We start from the raw sequence: 20,009 nt of genomic DNA, 5'->3' as shown, positions 1-20,009 counted from the left end.
AGTTCGAGTCGCGATCTCCTCGCATTGCACAAGCGAGGGTAAAGCTTGCCACTAATACCCTTCCCCAGACCCCGCACAGGGCAAAAGCTCTCTACACTGGATACGTCATTTTTTTATGTATTCGTCTTCAAAATCTATTTTAGATGGCTAAAAACCTTTATTAACCTACGCAATACAATGATGAATAACTAAGATTTCAGAAAAAGCCTGAAGCTTAACAACAGGAGCACTAGGCTAACAAATAATAATAACAAGATGCACGCAAAAATCAATCATGCAGGCTATAAAAATCTAAATATATAAATTTTGGGTTTGCAATTCAGGGTTTCACTGTCAACACTGAATATCATTCAATCAGAATTAGTAGTCTGCGCTCCATGTTCAAACATCATCTACTCTACAAACTTCAAGAAACCATATTGTCCAATAACACAGCAACATGAAACCATACTTCAAACTTCCAACCATAAAAGATGAGTACCAGAATCCGAATATCAGATATAGTTCCTCACTGATTCAGATTCTGCTAAGTGGGCTGTCACCCTAAACCACTATAGCTCTTCACGCTCTTCAAAACCTCTTCCTCCAACCCAACCAACATGCGGCAGAAGTCCTCAGCATCCTTGGCTGGTTCCTTGAATGTGAACCTGAACTCCTTGCAGTGGTATTGTCGAGGGACATCAGTAAGGATGGCTCTTTCAGGCACTTTGGCGAGAACATCAAAACCGTGGTGGTCAATGGAAAGCATGACAGCGCTCTTCAAGCAAAGATAGATATGATAGTTAATTGTACTGAACTAACAGAAAGGCCATAATTCAGACAACAAGAAAGAAGCCGCACATATCAGAAACAACAAGAGCATCCTATGCAACATTGCAATGTGTGCAGATACAAGAGAATAACTTACTCTTGCTATCACATTAAAATACTCAAAACAGAAAATCATCAGTGCCCTCCTCCTCGAGTCATTTCGGTTGATACCATCCACAAGCTTTGCAGAGAATGGCACTAGGAAGTTGAATACATATTTAGAAAATTAACATCGTAGTGCAAATAGGCGTGGAAACATATAATTGTTGAAAGCAACTGACTAGTAGTATCCTGGAGTTATATATCTAGCTTAACATTTGGTCTGCATATAGCTGTCATCAAAAGAATAAAGGTGAAGATGCAGGGCAGCAGGGTTGAAAGAGCTTGTAAGAATAATAAAAAAAAGACTTACTTAGCAGATCTGCTTTTGGTGGTTCAAAGCTGTCCAATTCAATATTATGGCTGCTCCCATTGGAGTCTATGTAGACACATGAACTGCAAGAATAGCAATGATGAAAATTCAGCTGTGCTGAATTAAGTAATAAGAAAAGATACCTAACATCAGAAAATAAACAAGCCATGTTACAGACCCTATGTCAAATTTTAAGATGCTGTAAGAGCTCTCCTCACTGAGTAGACTGAGGAGGCCTTCACTCCGTGACCTGCAGGTAGCACCCGCCGAAGACAGTATTGCTGACACTCCATAACTAGCTCCACTAGCAGCTTCGTGTTCCTTCAGAATATCTTTCTTCAGGCTATCAGCAATAATTGGAACCTTCAGCACAGTACACAAAGATTAGCGGGCATCACCTTACCACCTATAGTAAGCAATGAAGCATGTTTATGCATGCTGGGGACTGGAGAACAAGTTTACCTTTGAGTCTTTCAGGCGCAGAACATCACCAGTCATAGCAACACGAGGAGGCGTCTGTGTTCAGCAACAAGATTAAGGTGCTCGTACAAGCAATACGAGAAAAGCAAACGAGCAACAATTTCAATGCCATCAAGTTGAAATTCATAGAGAACCACCTTCTTCAGTGACTTCAATAAGCTCGCAACTCGGCCACGGATCGGACTGCATACTGCAAGAGACCCCCGCTCGTCGATTATAATGTTCTATCCAACACAAGATTCCACACAAGCAACATATTTTAATAAAATTTAACTATGACAGCAACTACAATTGATCGAACATCATAAGTACACGAACAACAGGAATTGAGAGTTTTACAATGTTGTGCATGTCGTTTTCAGGGACAATCAGGTAGGGCGTCCCCTTCTGGATCATGTAGTGCATCCTCGACGTGTAAACCTCATCCTTGCTGCCCAAGAGCAACCCCAACAAAAACCAATCAAGACAAACAGCTCATACTGTTCCAGACCTTATTCGCACAAATACACAGATAATACGACACGAGCGTATGAATCCAGAGAGTAGCAATGGGGCGCACGCACCTTCCCTTGGCGTCGGCCTTCACCGTGTTGAGGTGGGCTTCCCAACCGGCGGCCAAGATGTTCTGCGAAACCAGGGGCGAGGGAAGTAAGAACAAGAACACCAGTAGCGAACAAGAGAGGAGCGGAGCCGTAGCTGATGTTGCTGGCGAGCAGTACCCGGCACTTGTGAGTGACGGAGAGGGCGGCCGATTTGACCTTCGCCGCCGCCATGGCCTCCGCTCCACGCACGCGCACCTATGAAATGTTTCCGCGGTGCGGGCTCCGTAGGGCAGAGTGGCAGAGAGCACCGGCAATTGGAAGCGGCGACGTTGTCTGCTTGATTAACCTGTGAAGTGACAACCCTCTAGAAATCGGCACCAATTTCGCCGCCGTCGATGGATGGATGTCTTGTTGAGTTGGAGTTGGACGCGCCAGCGCCGTGTGGGGCGGCCGGGCGAGGGAGGGAGTGGGCGGCTGGGAAGGAGGGAGGATGCGCACTCGCAGAGTCGCAGACGCAGTGGTGCAATCCGGCAGGACGAGGAGACGCTCGTGCACGGGCCGATGGACTCCTTTTTTTTTCTTGAGTGGAGCCGATGGGCTGCTGCTTGCACGCCAGGGCCCAGTTGCCTGTTGGTTTGGACTGCAATCTACTAGTCAGGTTCACATTTGCAGCCCGTCCGACCGCGAAACGCTTGTGAACGCGTAAATGCGACTGTTCAAGCGTGCCGTGCGTCTCGGTGGCTCGGCGCCGTGACCGTGACTCCGTGGGCATGGGCGTGTGAGACTCTGAGTACGGGCTGTTTGGAACACTGCTATGCTCTTGTACCTTAATAAAAGTTAAAAAAACGTGCAGATGTACTAGATGCTTTGACCAAAGTTAAAATCTTTTTTTCTTGATCGAGGAAACGGCTTCCCTTGGAGTAGGAGCCTTTTACCTATATACCATTATAAAAGATCAGAATTATTTGTGTGCCATCGAAATTTTCAAAAGTTCTTCACTACCCTCAAATGAAATTTCTTTTCCCTTAGTGCCACTCCCGTCACTCTACCATTTAATTTTAACAGAGCTGGGTGCCAACTAGATGCCAAATGACTCTTTTGCCCATCACTATTTCTAGTCAATCCACGTCTTCGTGGCTTCTGATTCATTTCGAGCTTTTCGTTCACCACCTGAAGGGAAACCCTAGAGCTCGTGGAACAGGGAGGCGCAGGCGGCCGAGCGTGCGCGGAAGGAGGCGCGGCCGTGAGCGCGAGGGAGCATCCGCTCGGGCCTCGGAGCGTCGCGCGCGGGGCGCCAGGGCGGGCGCAGGAGATACGCGCCGGGGCAGCTTCTACCGCCCCCCTCGGCTGTCGTGGACAGGCCGCCACGTGCCAAGGCTGGTCGGACCAGGGCAAGGCGCGGGTGAGGCCCGCCGCCGCCAAGCTCTCGCGCCCATTCCCTGCCACCGGTGACCTCCAAGCCGCCGCAATCGACGATTCCCGCCGCCTCCTCTGTTTCCTGCGTCGAGAGGAAGAAGGTTCCTCTTTGCTAACTCACATTTTAATAGATCACTTTGTTATTCTTGATACTTCTGCAGGCAAGAAGCTTGCTCTGAACAACATACTCATGCAGCTGAGAAAATGCTGCGACCATCCAGTAGGTTTTCCTTCCTTTCTAGTTGATTAATTAATCATTTACAACCACCCAGTTGGTACATATACACTTGATTACTTGAATGTAATCAGGTGTCCTTTGTTTTTGTTTTGTGCTATTTGAAAGTATTCCAGTGGTAATATCTTATTTTGATAATGATTTGTACGGGGTATGTTATCAGAGTGCATATGTTGCAGAGGAAAAGCCTAAGCTGCTGTTCATATATATGCCCTTTGCCCTTGAGTATATCTATGATTTACTACCTCTGTCCTTGAATATAATGGATTTTGTTATGTCCTATGTCAAACTGTCATAAGTTTGACATAGCTTATATAAAAGAATAATTGTATTACAATATCAAATGAGCATCATTGGATAAATTATGAAATATATATTTTTATAATTACCTCTTTGTTTTTTTAAATACTAATTCTCTTCTATACACTTGGCCTAAGTTAGGATGGTTTGACTTAGGGACATTCAGATCCATTATATTTCAGGACAGAGGTTGTACTTGCTACTGTGATTCATGGATTGCAGAGAGCTCTTTTTTTCTGGTGCAGATGTGCCGTTTACCCTATAAAATTGTTATAATGCTTATAAACTAATAATTTCTTGAACTTGACTTTCAGTATTTTTTTCAAGGACTGGACACTATACAGCAACCAGAAGATGATTTTCTTTCACTTGTTGCTGCATCAGGCAAGCTCCAACTGCTTCAAAACGTTAAATTTTCAAATCAGGGGGGAGAGGGGGGAGTGTAATAATTCTTTATTTCTGATGTGCAGTTGCTTCCAAGACTGAAAGAAAGAGGGAGTGGGAAAAGAAATAGAAACTTTAGCTGGGTCCAGATGCAAAACTTGTGACTCGTATGAACAGGTGTGAACAATGCTAGTTGACTACGGGTTGATTAGTGAAAGGTCCACGGTGCCTAGTGCAAAGTGCCTGTTTCTGGTTTTTCTTTTTCTTTTATTTATTACATATAATAATCGGCTGAAATTTAGAAAATCCATAGCAAAGAGTAGAAAAATGCTAAAATGGAAAATCTAGTTTTGTTGAAAAATGGAAATCTAGTTTTGCTAAAATGAAAAATGCATATCGATGATAAATTTGGACCTCTTTTATGTCTGAATTACTTAATTTAAATACTTATTTTGGCTGTCGCAATTGTCAAATTTTTTGGATGTATCACAAATTTATTGTATTTATTAGAATTTTTATGTGCACATATACAAGTTATTACAGTGAATTTTTTATAGCGGTATAGAGGAAAAAGTGAAGTTTTTTTGCAACACATACGGTTACAGTGGCACCAGGGGAAAAATCAAAATTTTGATGCATTCTACCACTAAGGGCAAAATCGTCTTTTCGGTTGGTCGTTAGCTGTTGTTACCGGCAAAATAGACGGAAGTGGCATGTAGGGAAAAGAAATTTCGTGCAAGGGTACAGGAGAACTTTTGAAAATTTCAATGGTACACAGGTAATTTCAATCTTTTATAATGGCATACAGGTAAAAGGCTCTTGGAGTATTTGCGAATCCTGATGCAAGCTTTTATGGCCGTCAAACTAGTCCTAGTACTAGCGCGTAGGTATAGATGGGCAAAGGGCCGACCCGGCCCGAAGGGGGTCGGGCCGACACGGCATAGGCCGTGCCGAGCCAGGCATCATGCCTGACCGACGGCCCAAGCACGGTCTGCCAAGGAGGCTAGGCCAGCCCGAAGCCTACTTCAGCTAGGGAAGAGAGGAGGACGGTGGCGCTCGAAACCGTGGAGGAAGCCAGGCTACTGGCCCGTGGAGGCAGTGGAAAGGCGCGGGAGTCGTTGCTCAAGCCACCTGAAAGTCCTAGTTTAGTTTTGAATGATTGATGAAATCTATTGGACTAATCCTTGATCTAAGTGTGTAAACCAGAGATAGGATGGTCCAAGACCAAGTGTTGGAGCAAGATGAAGTCCATGGTAATGATGGTGGAATGTGACAATGATCAAGCTCTAAACTTGGAAAAGAAGAAAGAGAAAAACAAAATAGTCTCAAGACAAAGGTATATTTGATAGGGTTATTTTGTTTTGCCACTCAAGACACCAAGTGGGTATGAGTGAGTTTAGGATATATAGCCGTACTATTAAGAGTGGAGAATCTTGGTTAAAACGGTTATCGAGTGCGACTAGGTGAAGTCATTATTGCATATGCATTTGGACCTAGTGTGCTAACTTAACACCCTTGGAATTGCTTTGAAAATATGCTAACACACGTGCACAAAGGTGAGACACATTGTGGTTAGCACTTGGGAGCAAAGGTAAAGAAGTTAAAGTTGAAAAGGAGATGAAATGAGCAACCAGACTCTGGCCTCGGGATGGACCGGACCCTGGCTAGCGGGTTCGGTGCCAAACCCTAAGCCTCGGGCGTTGTTGTGGCTATGACCGGACTCATGCAGGCCACGTCCGGGCCCTGGCCGCAGCATCGGGTTGTTTGGTGCAGAGAAGCACGGTTCCGGAGGACTCGATCGGACTCAGGCACGGGGGGGGGGGGGGGCACCGATGAAAGCCCTAGTTTTGTTTTAGATAATTGATAAAACCTAAGTACTAACCTTTGTCATGAGTGTTGATTTGAGCAAGGTTGGTACATGTCAAGCGATGGAGCAATGAGAGATCCATGGAGATGAAGATGGACATGTGATGATGGTGATCAAGCTCCAACTTGGAAAAGAAGAAAGAGAAAAACAAAAATCAAGTGTTGATCGAGGCAAAGGTATCAAATAGTTTTTTGTTTTGATAATCAAGACATTATAGAGAGTATGATCACATTTAGAATCGATAGTCGTACTATAAAGAGAAGAAATCTTTGGCTAAGCGATTATCAAGTGCCACTAGGTAAAGTCATTCATGCATATGCATTTAGGGACCTAGTGTGCTAACAATTGACCCTTGAAAAATGCTTTGAAAAATGCTAACACATGGGCACATGAGTTGTACACTTTGTGGTTAGCAACTTGGAAACAAGGGAGAAGTGTTTGAGGAGATAAAAAAGAGAAGGGGTCACTTACACGTGATCGGATGTTAGTCTCGGCTTGATCGGACGCATCCGGTGCATGATCCTAGGTGGCGCGGGTTGTGGCTAAGAGGGCCAAGTCCTCATCGGATGCTGGACCTAACTCGAGCGAGGCCAAGTCACGGCACACTGAGAGGGCGAGGCTCAGCCTTGTGACCGGACGTAGGTGGCAACGCGTGATCGGACACCGGGTGAACACTGTTCACACATCTAGTCTTGGTGCTGAGGCGCGCGTGCGGCTAAGAGGGAAGGACTAGAAGCTGGGCACATTAGGTCATCACTGACCGGACACGTCTGATCTTCAAAAACGCACTCTGGACCCTTACTGGAAATGACTGGACTCCGCTTCGTGGCGCGTTAGGTCACTGGAGCGGCGCGTCCAGTCACATGTTAACTCACGTGAACGATTGGCTAGTGATCGTTGGAGATGAATGGGTGATGTTCAAAGGGGATGCGTGGCGCCCATTGGGCGATCAAACTCTGGCCGACCAAACGCTGGGGTGCGTCCGGTCAGTGCGTCCGATCATGCCCTGACTTCTCGATGGCTCTAAGCCTTAGGGGCTCTATAAATAGAAGTGGTCCACCTTAGGCTCACTCTCTTGCACATTTTCATTAGTGATACATCCTTGTAAGCCTAAGAAAACACCTCCTACTCATCTCCATCATTGATTCATCATCAAAGTGAGATCGGGAGTGATTCCTAGTGCATTTGCTTGAGTGATTGCATCTAGTGGCACTTGGGGATCGTTGTGGCTGCGGATTTCTTATTACTCCTGGTGTTTGCCAACACTTAGATGGTTTGGAGTAGTGAAGGAGCTTTAGCACGAGTTGGTGATTGTTCATGGCCATCTTCTGGTGATTGTGAGGGGTCTTGTACCTTTCCCGGTAGAGAGCCAAAAGGTAACTCTAATGGATTGCTCGTGTCATTAAGTTACCTCACTTATGGGTAGGTTCTTACAATGCCCAAGTGTTGGGCTAGGTTTGTGGTACCTATTAGCTATCGAACCACCAAGTGTTGGTCAACACAACGAGGACTAGCATGCCGATAAGCGCGTGAATCTTAGGAGAAAAATCTTATGTCAATTGTGATTGAAATTCTTCCAGTGATTCTTTTGGTATTCATTGATTGGTTCATCATCTCTTGCCACGATGATATAATCACCTTACTCACTCTCTTGTATTTACTTTTGATATATAGTTGTCTAGCAAGCTCTTTGTAACACCTCTAGTGTTACAAACTTGCTTAGCACCTCGGTTAAGGCCTCGGGGGATTTAGCAAAATGTGTTTTCAAATTTTAACAAGTTAAAACACACATGAAACAAAAAGCAATTTTGGTAAACAAAAACAAAATATAACATATGTATAGTGCTTATGTAAAAGGATGAGCAAATAGTGTAGTTAAGAGTGCAACTTTAGATTTGGGAAGTGAATAGTGTTAACCAGAGTTTTGGGAGCTCAAACATCGAATCTGAGCTCTGGACCTTCTAAGACTAAAAAGAAGAAGACAATGTCATCATGGCGTTTACGTTTTAACTAAAATACTTAAGCACTAGTTCCACAGTTTCATTTTGTTGGTTGCCTCTAGGTGAGTGCTTTAGCAGGGTGTAGCCTACGGATGAGTTGGGGTTGTCGTGGCATTGCAATAATTGCCCTAACTTTGTTAGAACACATTGTCGGTTTTCTTTCAGGCTTTGGTTGTGAACGGGCATTCAGCGCGATGAGATCATGTTGGCATCCTTCCATTCCCCTCTCTGGTCGTACTCTAAGAGTGTGGTTTGCTTTGCTAGCTAGGTGTTAATATCGGCCCTAGGTTGGTAACTTTGGTTGAACCTCCACCGAGCTGGGTTTGAAGTTTGGCACGCTCCAAAAATTGTGCAAGCACATGGTTTGGTCGTTCGGGCTCGGGGACGTGGTCATCGCATCCGGTGTCATGCCTTCGTGGGCTACCTACACTACTATCGGCCACTACTACCACGCGCAGCGCCACACGTTGGCTGGCTTACCCTGTGGCCGTGACCGCTATCCTGCTGGCTAGCCGTGTGGCCGTCGGCTGCCCGCCGGGCCAGGCATGGTCGTAGCCGCTCTCCACCATGCGTGGGATGCTACCGACCGTAGCACTGTCCGAGCACACATGCAGGGCTATGCCTTGCCCTCTTGTTGTTTTGGTCACTGCAGTGCTCACCCTCCGCCACTCAACCCACCTACCCAGCTCTGATATTGGCGCCGTGGCATAACTTCCCATGTCGTGAGGTCACGCTGCCGTGTGCACATAGTGAAAGCTCTAGTTTGGTTTTGGTCAATTGATGAAATCCTAAGTGCTAACCTATTTTATCAAAGTGATTATGAAATAGGTGGCACATTCCAAGTGGTGAAACAAATGAAGATCATAACATGATGATGGCGATGCCATGATGATGATCACATGTTTGGACTTGGAATAGAAGAAAGAAAAACAAAAAGCTCAAGGTAAAGGTGAAATTGATAGGAGCTTTTTGGTTTAGTGATCGACACACTTAGAGAGTGTGATCACATTTAAGATCAATAGCTATACTATTAAGAGGGGTGAAACTCGTATCAAAATGCGGTTATCAAAGTGCCACTAGATGCTCTAACTCATTTGCATATGCATTTAGGATATAGTGGAGTGCTAACACCCTTGAAAACATTTGTGAAAATATGCTAACATATGTGCACGAGGTGATACACTTAGTGGTTGGCACATTTGAGTAAGGGTAAAGAAGATAGAGTTGAAAAGGAGTTGGTCGTGCTAGTCACTGAGTGACCGGACGCGTCTAGTATGGAGACCGGACGTGTCCGGTACTAACGGACGGACTCTGGCTCAGTGGAGTGACCGGACGCTGAAGAGTTGCTATATTAGCATCTGGTAAAAGTGACTTAGCTCAGTTCAGGTTTGTAGAGAAGCAACCGAACACGTCCGGTTGCCATACCAGATGTGTCCAGTATGAACTAGCTAGTCGGGTTTCAGAACTGAATTTGATCGGACTCTGGGAGCGTCTGGTCCCATGTGACCGGACACGTTCGGTCAGCCTAGAGTGGCTCTAGGAGCTCTCTAGACTCGACCAGATGCTGAGTCTCCTGTGTTTGGTCTAGTGTGACCGGACGCGTCCGGTCGGCCCAGAGTGGCTCTAGGAGCTCTCTAGACTCGACCGGACGCTGCCCATCCTACGTCCAGTCGTCCACACTGAACGCATCCTATCACATGGGACTCATGGCAACAATGGCTACTTCATTTAAAATAGGACATATGGCAGTCAGACAGCGATCAGACTCGTCCAGTCGCCACACCGGACGCATCTGGTATACACGATCGGTGTGTCCGGTGCACACGACCTGCGCGTCCAGTCAATGCAAAGTGAGCACAATAATTAAGCCAACGACTCTATTGTTTGGGGATGTCTATAAATACTATTTGGCCGGCTCTAGCTCACTCTCCTAGCCATTTGCATTGACATAGTAACCTTGTGAACTTAGCCAAAGCCCTCCCACTCATCTCCATCATTGATTCATCATCTTTGTGAGATTGCGGGAGAATCCAAGTGCATTGCTTGAGTGATTGCATCTAGCGGCACTTGGTGTTCATGTTTCGCTGTGGTATTTGCTTGTTGCTCTTGGTGGTTATCACCACCTAGATGGCTTGGAGTAGTGGAGGAGGATTGGTACGAGTTAGTGATTGTTCGTGGCCATCTTCGGTGATTGTGATGGGACTTGTACCTTCCCCGGTGGAGCACCAAAAGGTAACTCTAGTGGATTGCTCATGTCATTGAGTTATCTCACTTGTGGGTAGCTTCTTGCAGTGTCCAATTATGTGGATGAGGTTTGTGCAACACCTCTTAGCCACCGAACCACCTAGTGTTGGTCGACACAATGAGGACATAGCGTGTTGGCAAGCACGTGAACCTCAGGAGAAAAATGGTTATCTCTTGCCCTTTGGTATTCTCTTGGTGATTTATTTAGTGTTCATCTTGTGATTGGTTCACTCTATATGGTGGTATAATCACCCTACTCACTCATTTATATTCTCGCAAACTAGTTATAGCAAGCTCTTTAGTGTAATTAGAATTGAGAGCTTGCTTTGTAGTTTGAGTTCATCTAGTGGAGCTCTTTAGTGTAGCAAGTGTGAGAGCTCAGTGAGTAGTGACTTAGCAAATTGTGTGTCTAGTGATCATAGTAACTAGAATTATTGAATAGGTGGCTTGCAACCCTTGTAGAGCTAGAGCAAGTTTGCATTTTGCTTTTTGTTATACTAATCAAATTGCTCTAGTTGATTTATAGATTTTTAAATAGGCTATTCACCCCCCCTCTAGTCATATTAGGACCTTTTACATGGCCGCACAGGCACCCCCTAAAGGCTCCACACAAGCATTAAACAATGTGACCCTTGCCATCGCTCGTGCGGTTGTGTCCTCGTGCTGCCATGCCTTGTCGGGTCTTGGTCGGGTCACCTCTATCGGGGCCGCTCCCTATGACATGGCGGTGGCAGTGCGCCACTCTCCTTTTCCCTTCATAATCACAAACTCAAAGCTTCCCAACCCAATTCCTTATGTTAGTGAGAAGCAGAGGAGGTTAGCTAGGCGCTCCATTCTTGTCGGGTCTAGCAGTGGTCCGTTGGTGGCCAATTTTGGGTTTTGCTCGCCGCCGGCCACGAGCATCGCCATAGCCAGTGGGTTGGGGGTTAGTCCCAACCCATGGGGAAAGGATTCAATTGGTCATGTTTTTGGACTCATCTTGATCCCCTCTAGCTGGTGTTTGCGTCAGGTTGGTTTGGGTTTCCGTCATGGGCGTGGGCGCACGTGGCCAGACCACCTCAACACTCCTTGGGTTCAATCGTCACCGCAAAATAGTCCACAGTGAGTTTCTAATGCTTCCCCACCGTCTCCACCCCTCCGTTAGGGCCGTAGCTTGTCGGAATAGCCGTGTCGCCGCCATAGGCAACCACTCGCTGCTACAACTCACGTTAGTGTGTCCCTGAGTCCCTAACCGCCACCCAACCTTGCGTGTTTAGCCATAGATGGTGGTCGACCCCTTACTCCCGTCGTAGCGAGCCTAGGTTGCCTGACGTAGCTGCCTTATGTCATCGGCCTCTGTGCCGGCAAGCACGGGGATTCCAAGGACCTCTCCATGGTGAGGATGAAAATGTTCGAGGGCTTGATCGCAAAACCACTATCGATAGGAATAGTGCACATAGCATTTGCATTAATCTCTAGAAGCTCAGAGGCTTTTCTGCAAAATAGCCAACACGCGCGGGCACCCTCAGCCTTGTGCCATACAAGGCCACCACGACGCACGCGCCGCCGCGCCTACGTGGGGCTACTGGGCCAAATCGATGTCCACCGGCCCTTCTCTTTTTCTAAAGCATTTTCTAATTTAGTTTTTAAGGTAAACTTATAAATTCAATATAAATTTATGTATTTAACCAAAAATTATGAAACTAAATTTTTTAGTGTTGATATAAAAATATGGCGATATGATCAACACACAGCAAGCCAGATGATCTGAGTAGAATGAGACCAGGGATCTGCTTAGCTTCAACACAGAACTAGCCAATTCTGAAAACCCAACGACGTGCTAGTCAATTTGATCTGCAATTGACAAGGAGAGAAAAATCTTATCAGTAATTTAAGGTGGAACATGTCGGTGTTGCACCAAACAGTTCCAAATATATGGCTAGATAGCTGATTCAATAAGGCTATCGACTAAATAGTCGATATCCAGCGTATCCATGAAATAAAGATCTTCAAATCAAGGATTATCGGCTAATATTAAATGATAATGATATGAATTAAAATAACTGATACTCATAGAACATTAGAAAGTATCATCGGCTAAATGAAACATGATCGATATAAAGCGTCGAGACAATAAGTTTGATGAAAAGAGTATAACATGCGAACAAATCGATTGTCTAATATAAATAAATCTACAAATAGTTTGAATCTAATATATTATCATCAATAGTGAGGTTCGATCGGATCGATACAGCTATGATAATGATAACAAACTAAAGCTAAAGAATCTATAAACCCATCTATATATTGATAGATTCACGAAAACATGCTATATGCGTGAGAGTATAGGCAAATTGGCTAAAATAGCCGATGCAGTCATAGCAAACAAATAAAGTACATATCTTGATCATGAACAAGACTACTAATCGATAATTTCTAATCTAACGTCTTACCAGTGAGGTTCGACCAGATCGATGCAACTATGGTGGTGTCATTAGATTGGATCTCATTAACTAGTGAGTTTATTCAAGATTGAAACATGTCTTTGGATGCATACTATGTTTGATTGGAATAGAGATAAAACAACCGTTCTAGTATAATTAAGCCATCAATTATAAGATTTAAAGCATGACCAGATCAAAGGACGACCAATTAAGATGATATGATGTCGATCTATCTCTATCTCAATTGGGTGATTTATTATAATTAATAAAACATAAATTATAACAAGATCGATAACTAGTGAATCAACCAAAAATAGTAAGGAAAATCTTACTAATCTTAGCAGATTCGATAACTGGTGATATTGTATTAACAATAGTTATTTAACACAAGATCGATAACTTTGATCTATATTACAATTCGTACGAGATCAATCAGCTGATGCAGCCTTGTATTAAACAAGTTATTAAACAACAAGTTATTTAACACAAGATCGATAACTATGATCTATCTACTAGTATAATTGGTTCACATAGCTTCATAAGTATTTTCAAGAGTGATCTAATTAATTTTAGGTGTTTAATATGGTTAAAATATAAACTTGTAGGAATTGTTGTGATAAATTGGTGATAGTGTTGACTCTAAAACTTTCACAGTAAATTCCTAAAATTATTAGGTGTTCACTGTAATTTTTGTAGCTCCATAATAACCAGTTTGCTAAGGTAGCTAAATGAGTTCGAGTTCAAATATATATATATATATATATATATATATATATATATATATATATTATATATGTTTAATCGAATAAAAATGCCAAAACACCCTAGAGCATTTTTTGAGAAACGACGCCTTACTCCGATAACGTGGATACGTAGCCTAGTACGTTAGTCGTTAGAGCTAGCTCGTTAGCTTGGGAGGCGTCAACGTATTTTAAGAGTTACGGTTGCCGTTGGTTAATTACGTTTTCTGCGTTGCATCCACATATATCATAATAGGAACAACGATGGATCACAACGTCATCTGGAGTAGTAGAAAAGATGGTGCCTTGATGATCGTGTCACCACAATGGAGTGCTAACCTTTGGCTATATCTTACCCAGACAAGCCCCAGTGCATAACATCTAATATTCTACACTTTATTTTAAGCTTGTGCATTAAGTTTTGAGGAGTTAAATGAAAACCACTTGCACATATATATATCCTTATCCTATGAGTCCTACTAGTATGTCAGGATCATGTAGATTGCTATATTATAGGATCCGGTAGAAGTCAAAGTGATTACCTATCACTCACGAGAGACATGAAAGATATTATTGTTGTTATTATATTACTATCACATGGAATATATATGGAGGATAATTGGAGACCGGGCAGAATGGTACTTTGGGTCTGGACTTGGTTAGGCATTCGAGCGAGGCTCAAATTGCACTAGTTCCGCCTGTGTCGATTAAGGACCGTCTGTTGCTGTGGATAATAGTTAGGTCATAGACTTATTATTCTGAGCACATACTTGCTTATGGGAGCGAGAAGGCTTGTTGCGCTCTTGTCATGGGTTCTGGCTCTTTCTGGACCGACTGATTGAAGGCAGGGAAAGATGGAGGTCTAAGCACCAAGCTGAGACCGGATCTTTAAGTGTAGTGGCTTGAAGTCCAAGTTAGGACGAGGACCTAGACCCCTCGATAGCAGTGAAATGGGTTGGTCGTGTTTGTGCCTGGGGTACAAACGATCCGTGTGTTTTGGGGTACCCAACTGGGATACATTGATTCATGAATTGCCATTTCTGTGAGATGGTATCAACTTGGCTATGGTCTAGCACCATAGTAAGAACTAGAACATGAAAGGTGATAAAAATGTTCTGATTGCTTACCATATGCTTGAAAGTAGCATAGGTGCTTATCTAGAATGGTTAGTTAATTAACTAAAAATAACTACTAAAACTTTGAATATAAGGATGCACTATTAGTAATGCTTCCTACAAATGTAATAAATCATCAAGCCAAATAAGCCTTACATATCCTTGGAGTCTTTTACTTTCCTCTAGGTGGGTAAGTCTTGCTGAGTACAATCGAGTACTCAGGATTTTATTCCCCCTGTTGCAGGTGATCGATTGATGGTAGATGGATTTTTAGTGTGAAAACCTCCTGGTGGCTCAGAGAGGATTCATTTCACGCTACGACCATAGTGTTTATTTATAACCCTCACTAAAAGTTTTTATAAGAAAAGTTTTATGATTCACCATTAATCTTTATTTCTGTTGTAACTCTCATCATATGTTGTTCTCCGCTGCAAGATAAAAATGTGAACCTAAAATGTATAAACTCTTTTATAAGTAAAACTGTCTTAATTCCACTATTGCATTCAACTTGTTTAAGTACTCTAATGTTGTAATAAAGTGATGTAAGAAATGGTTAAGAATGTTGTAAGCTTTATTCTCTTATTTATGATCCTGATAGAAAAATGTGGATTTTCGAGTTCTCCCTTGGGGTGTGCTCGACAGAACATCACGATTTAGTGCACTCTATTGGGTACTTAGTGTCTAATGGAAGATAAGTACTCTTGGGAGGGCATTAGATTAGGTGGTGTCAGCATGAAATTTTGTCTCATGCCAGGGCACACGAGCAAGCCAGAAGGGTCCACTCGATGAAGCTAGAGATCCACCTGGCTTCAACACAGAGATTATCGATCCTGCGTACTCCTCCTGAGATGTGCTAGTCAATTTGACACTGTAATTGGTAAGGAGAGAAAGCTAATCAGTAATTTAAGGTGGAACATGCCGGTGTTGCCAGACAGTCCCGAATGTGTGGCTCTGAGAGCCGATGTGGAAGGTAGTCGATTTCAACATACTCATAAGAATGAATCAATTAAAGCTCATGGGGTTGTGGAAGAAAAATCGGTTATCATTCAGGTTGAATATCGTTATTTAAACAAATATTAGTCAATGGCAATAGGATGTTAACAATAATTAGTTTATGCTAAGCCAATGACTGCAAGTAATTGAATTCCTTTTTATATAAAAGAAGTAGTTCATCATCATTTAACCATTTAATAGAGATAAATCTAATAAACATATTAGATTTCATCTATCATTATGACCAGTGGGGCATGAGGTAGAATCATGCAGGCCATAGAAACAGCGATAAATTCGACGACCCTAACTTATTACTAATATCAGTGGGGCATGAGACAGAATTATGCAGGCCATAATACAATAAGAAGATCATGGGGCTAACACATCTTTCAACATATCTTTACTTCAATGGTCTCGTGATGTGAACTGCGTATGTGAAAGCACTCGATATCGGCTAAAATAGCTGATTTAGACATAGCGCACAATTAAGGTCACACCCTATCAGGAATATATCTACCAAATAACGGTCTCCACTCCACGGTGCTAATAGTGGGGTGTGAGGTAGAATCACACATGCCATGATAACGGGTCATGGAACAATTTTCGTTAGAGAATAGATCTATTCAAGACCAAACATGTCTTAACCGCACACTATGAACGATCAAGATTGACATAAAATAATTGATAAAACATAACTCATCATTTAAGATGTAGATTGGATCAATTTTAGATTAATAAACGATGGGTTAAACAGGATATAAGGCCGATCTAGATCAATCCCAATCGGGCGAAGTGATATTGCTGTAATTAAATAAATAATGAAAGCAATAAGCAATATCGATAACTTAATGAATCTATCCAAAGGACACCACCCTTAGATAGAGCCGATAACTTGACCTTAATCTAGTTCGAGCAGTGAAGGTCAACCGGATCGATGTAGCCGTACTTGAACTAAACAAGAGTCGATAATTAGCTTATACCAGAGTCGTAGTGGAGGTTGTCCAGATCGATGTAGCCATACAAACAGAAGTATAAGACATTATGGTACTTACAGACAAGTTGGAGGTCGGCCGAACTGATGCAGCCCTGCTCACTGAAGAACTCACCAAGATCTACTCTACTCCTACTCCTAAGGGGTGGCCAGAGCCAAAAAAAGTAAGTAACTTATTTGATTGATTGTGTGTCCTTTACAATAGCTAGGGTCCGATATTTATACTCGGAACCCACGCATGAATTCTACTTAAGCATGACTCATCACAATATTTGGTCTAAGTGAAAATATTCCTAATTTAAGATAACTTGGACCCTAATCTTTCCCTTTTTATAGAGTCAAACATGATTTTTTCGGTGCCGGTCGAGCTTTTGTCGTTATCTGCTGGCGCTATCTGAAGAAAGTCAATTCTAGTGCTGCATTCGAATCAGCTGATACCAACCTTCGTACAATCAATTCCTTGATGACATGATCTTAGGAGCTTTTGAGTCCTTGCAATTCTTCTTCCAAATTTTGGTGTAAACAGGCGGTTCTGCCACACTCTTTAGTGTAGCTAGTTTGAGAGCTTGCTTGTTAGTTGAGTAGCTCATCTAGTGAAGCTATTTAGTGTAGCTTGTTTGAGAGCTTTTAGTTTGTAGTGACATAACTATTGCTTGTACCTAGAGATCATAGCAACTAGAATTATTGGTATAGGTGGCTTGCAACTCTTGTAGAGCTAGAGCAAAATTGCATTTTGCCATTTAGGTTTCTAACCCTTTGCTTTAGTGAATTTGTAGAGAATTTTTATAGCTATTCACCCCCTCTAGCCATTTAGGACCTTTCAGCCGGCACAACACATAGAGGGTGACCGGACTGGCAGCAAGTCCGGTCACCATTGATAGGACATGTCTGGTCATGTTTTTCATGATCTGGACCTCTCTGGATCACGATTGGATGTGTGGCCTGGTGAGTCCGATCATCCGAGAGGTGAGTCCGATCATAACTTAACTGAGCGCGCGAAAGCGAAGTAGCCATTAGAGATGAACGATCGACATTGAATGATAGGGACACGTGGCATCCATCCAGTGACTGGACCCTACTTGGGTGCATTCGGTCGTTATTGATAGGCAGGTCCGGTCGACCTGCAGTGAGCCCAACAAAGGGGTATAACTGCTCTATTTCTTTTGGGGCTCTATAAATAGTTGTTGGATGAAACTAGCTCACTCTATTGGACATTTTTATCATCAATATATTGCTTTGAGCTGCATCTCAAGTGAGTTGGAAGTGATCCAAAGTGAATTTACTTGAGTGATTGCATCTAGTGGCACTTGTGGATTATTTTGTTGTGGTTTTCTTGTTACTCTTGGCATTTGCCAATGCCTAGATGGCTTGGAGCAGCTTGAGGAGGATTGGCAAGAGATGGTGATTATTCTTGGCCATCTTTCGATGATTTGTGAGGGGTTCTTGACCTTTCCCCGACAGAAAGCCAAAAGGTACTCTAGTGGATTGCTCGTAGCTTGTGGATCCTCATCTTGTGTTGGTTGTGTGGCACCCTATTGAGGGTTTGGTGTCTGATGCCAATTAGCGTATGAACCTTGGTAAAAATCTTAGTGTCATCTCTTGGCTATCTTGTTGATTGATTGTTGCCACTACGGTAAAATCACCTTTACTTCCCTCTTGTATTTACTCTTATTCATACTTGTGTAGTGCTAGTTGTGGTAGTTAGTGAAGTAACTAGTTAGTGATAGCTAGAAGCAGTTAGCTCTTTATCTTGTTCTAGCAAGCTCACTAGTTTAGCTTAGTAGAGACATAACCATTGTGTGCATAGAGACTTTACTTGACTAGAATTGGGGATAGGTGGCTTGTGACTGTTGATGTTTCACCACCAATAGCCTGCCACGGGGGTACCTAGGGCAGTTTGTTTGGGCTTCGGCATATGCAGAACTCGACGGTAAACGTAAGAGACAGTCGATTTATCCTGGTTCGGGCCCTCGACCGTGATCGAGTAATAGCCCTACGTCCAGTCGGCGTTAGCCTTTGCGTTAGATTGATTGTAAAGTGTTGTCTCTAACTCCCTTCTCTAGGAACTCCGTCCTCCTTTATATAGTCAAGAGGCCAGAGTCCTAGTCGGTTTACAATGAGAGTTCCTAGTAGGATTATAAAATACTACTACTACTAAGATTACATAGAAAGAATCCTAGTTAGACTAGATCTTCTCCCTTCCTTGAGGGGTAGCCCATGGGTCCCGCATTAACAAGCCCCCGAGCACTTCATGGTTGAGCTCTGGAAGCCTCGTCTTGTTCCTTCAGGTCTTGCTGAGTAGGAACAAGCGTCATCCGAGTGCTTTCTTGAGCGAACCCGTGTAGCGCTTTGTGAGATCTTCGGGTGGTGTGTACCTTTTTTTAAAAGAAAAAGTACTCCCATCTGGGTGTAGCCCCCGAGCCTCTTGCTATTTGGAACAAGGTGCTGGAGGGTCTTGTCTTGAAATTGCTCTAATTCTTCATCGAAGGGCTCCTGAGCATATACATGGGTTCTTTATCAAAAAGAACTTGGATATAGCTCGATCCGGGTTCTTTTTATCTTGAGGCCTTAAAGTGGTCTGTCTTAAAGAAGTTTTCTTGGTGATGTGCATTTTTTCGAAGAAAAAAGTGTACTCACTGAGTATAGCCCCTGAGCCTCTTGCTATTTGGAACAAAAAGTTGGAGGGTCTTTGAAAGCATCTAGGCCCCTAGTTGGATTTCGGTGATTAATGATAATACAAGATTACTATGACTAACGTGTGTTTTGTAGAGGCAAATAAAGTTAGGTCATGGTAATGGAGATCGATGGGGCAATCGAGGTTGTCATGCCCCTACGATGGAAATCATTTTGGTTTTCAAAGGATGAATGACAAGGTTAAGGATGACTAGTTCTAAGTGTCGATTGGAGTTGGAGAGACACTTAGAGTAGTTTAGGACTTTGTTTTTCCTTTGGCCATACTATTAAGGGGGGTATGGATGGGTAGCTTGACCTAGTTGAGTCTAGTGAGTTAGGTGTGGTGCACACTTGTTAAAACTAGCTCTAGGTAGCTCCTACGAA

At 43.3% G+C, this 20,009-nt stretch overlaps 1 protein-coding gene across 1 annotated transcript; it reads right to left on the bottom strand.

The window, feature by feature from the left end:
* Positions 1 to 308: 308 nt before the first annotated feature.
* On the bottom strand, positions 309 to 2,713 carry LOC136540871 (uncharacterized). The gene is made up of 9 exons (XM_066532903.1): positions 2,422 to 2,713; positions 2,266 to 2,327; positions 2,042 to 2,132; positions 1,840 to 1,926; positions 1,685 to 1,738; positions 1,401 to 1,585; positions 1,223 to 1,305; positions 908 to 1,008; positions 309 to 757 (listed from the first exon to the last, which is right to left on the bottom strand). The coding sequence occupies exons 1-9, from the start codon at positions 2,473 to 2,475 to the stop codon at positions 539 to 541; spliced, it is 936 nt and encodes a 311-aa protein (XP_066389000.1). The 5' UTR covers positions 2,476 to 2,713; the 3' UTR covers positions 309 to 538.
* Positions 2,714 to 20,009: the final 17,296 nt, after the last annotated feature.

Source organism: Miscanthus floridulus, chromosome 2, assembly GCF_019320115.1.
Source record: "Miscanthus floridulus cultivar M001 chromosome 2, ASM1932011v1, whole genome shotgun sequence".
NCBI classification, from domain to species: Eukaryota; Viridiplantae; Streptophyta; class Magnoliopsida; order Poales; family Poaceae; genus Miscanthus; species Miscanthus floridulus.
The sequence above is the reverse complement of the archived record's forward strand: the minus strand, read 5'-3'. Positions and strand labels throughout refer to the sequence as shown.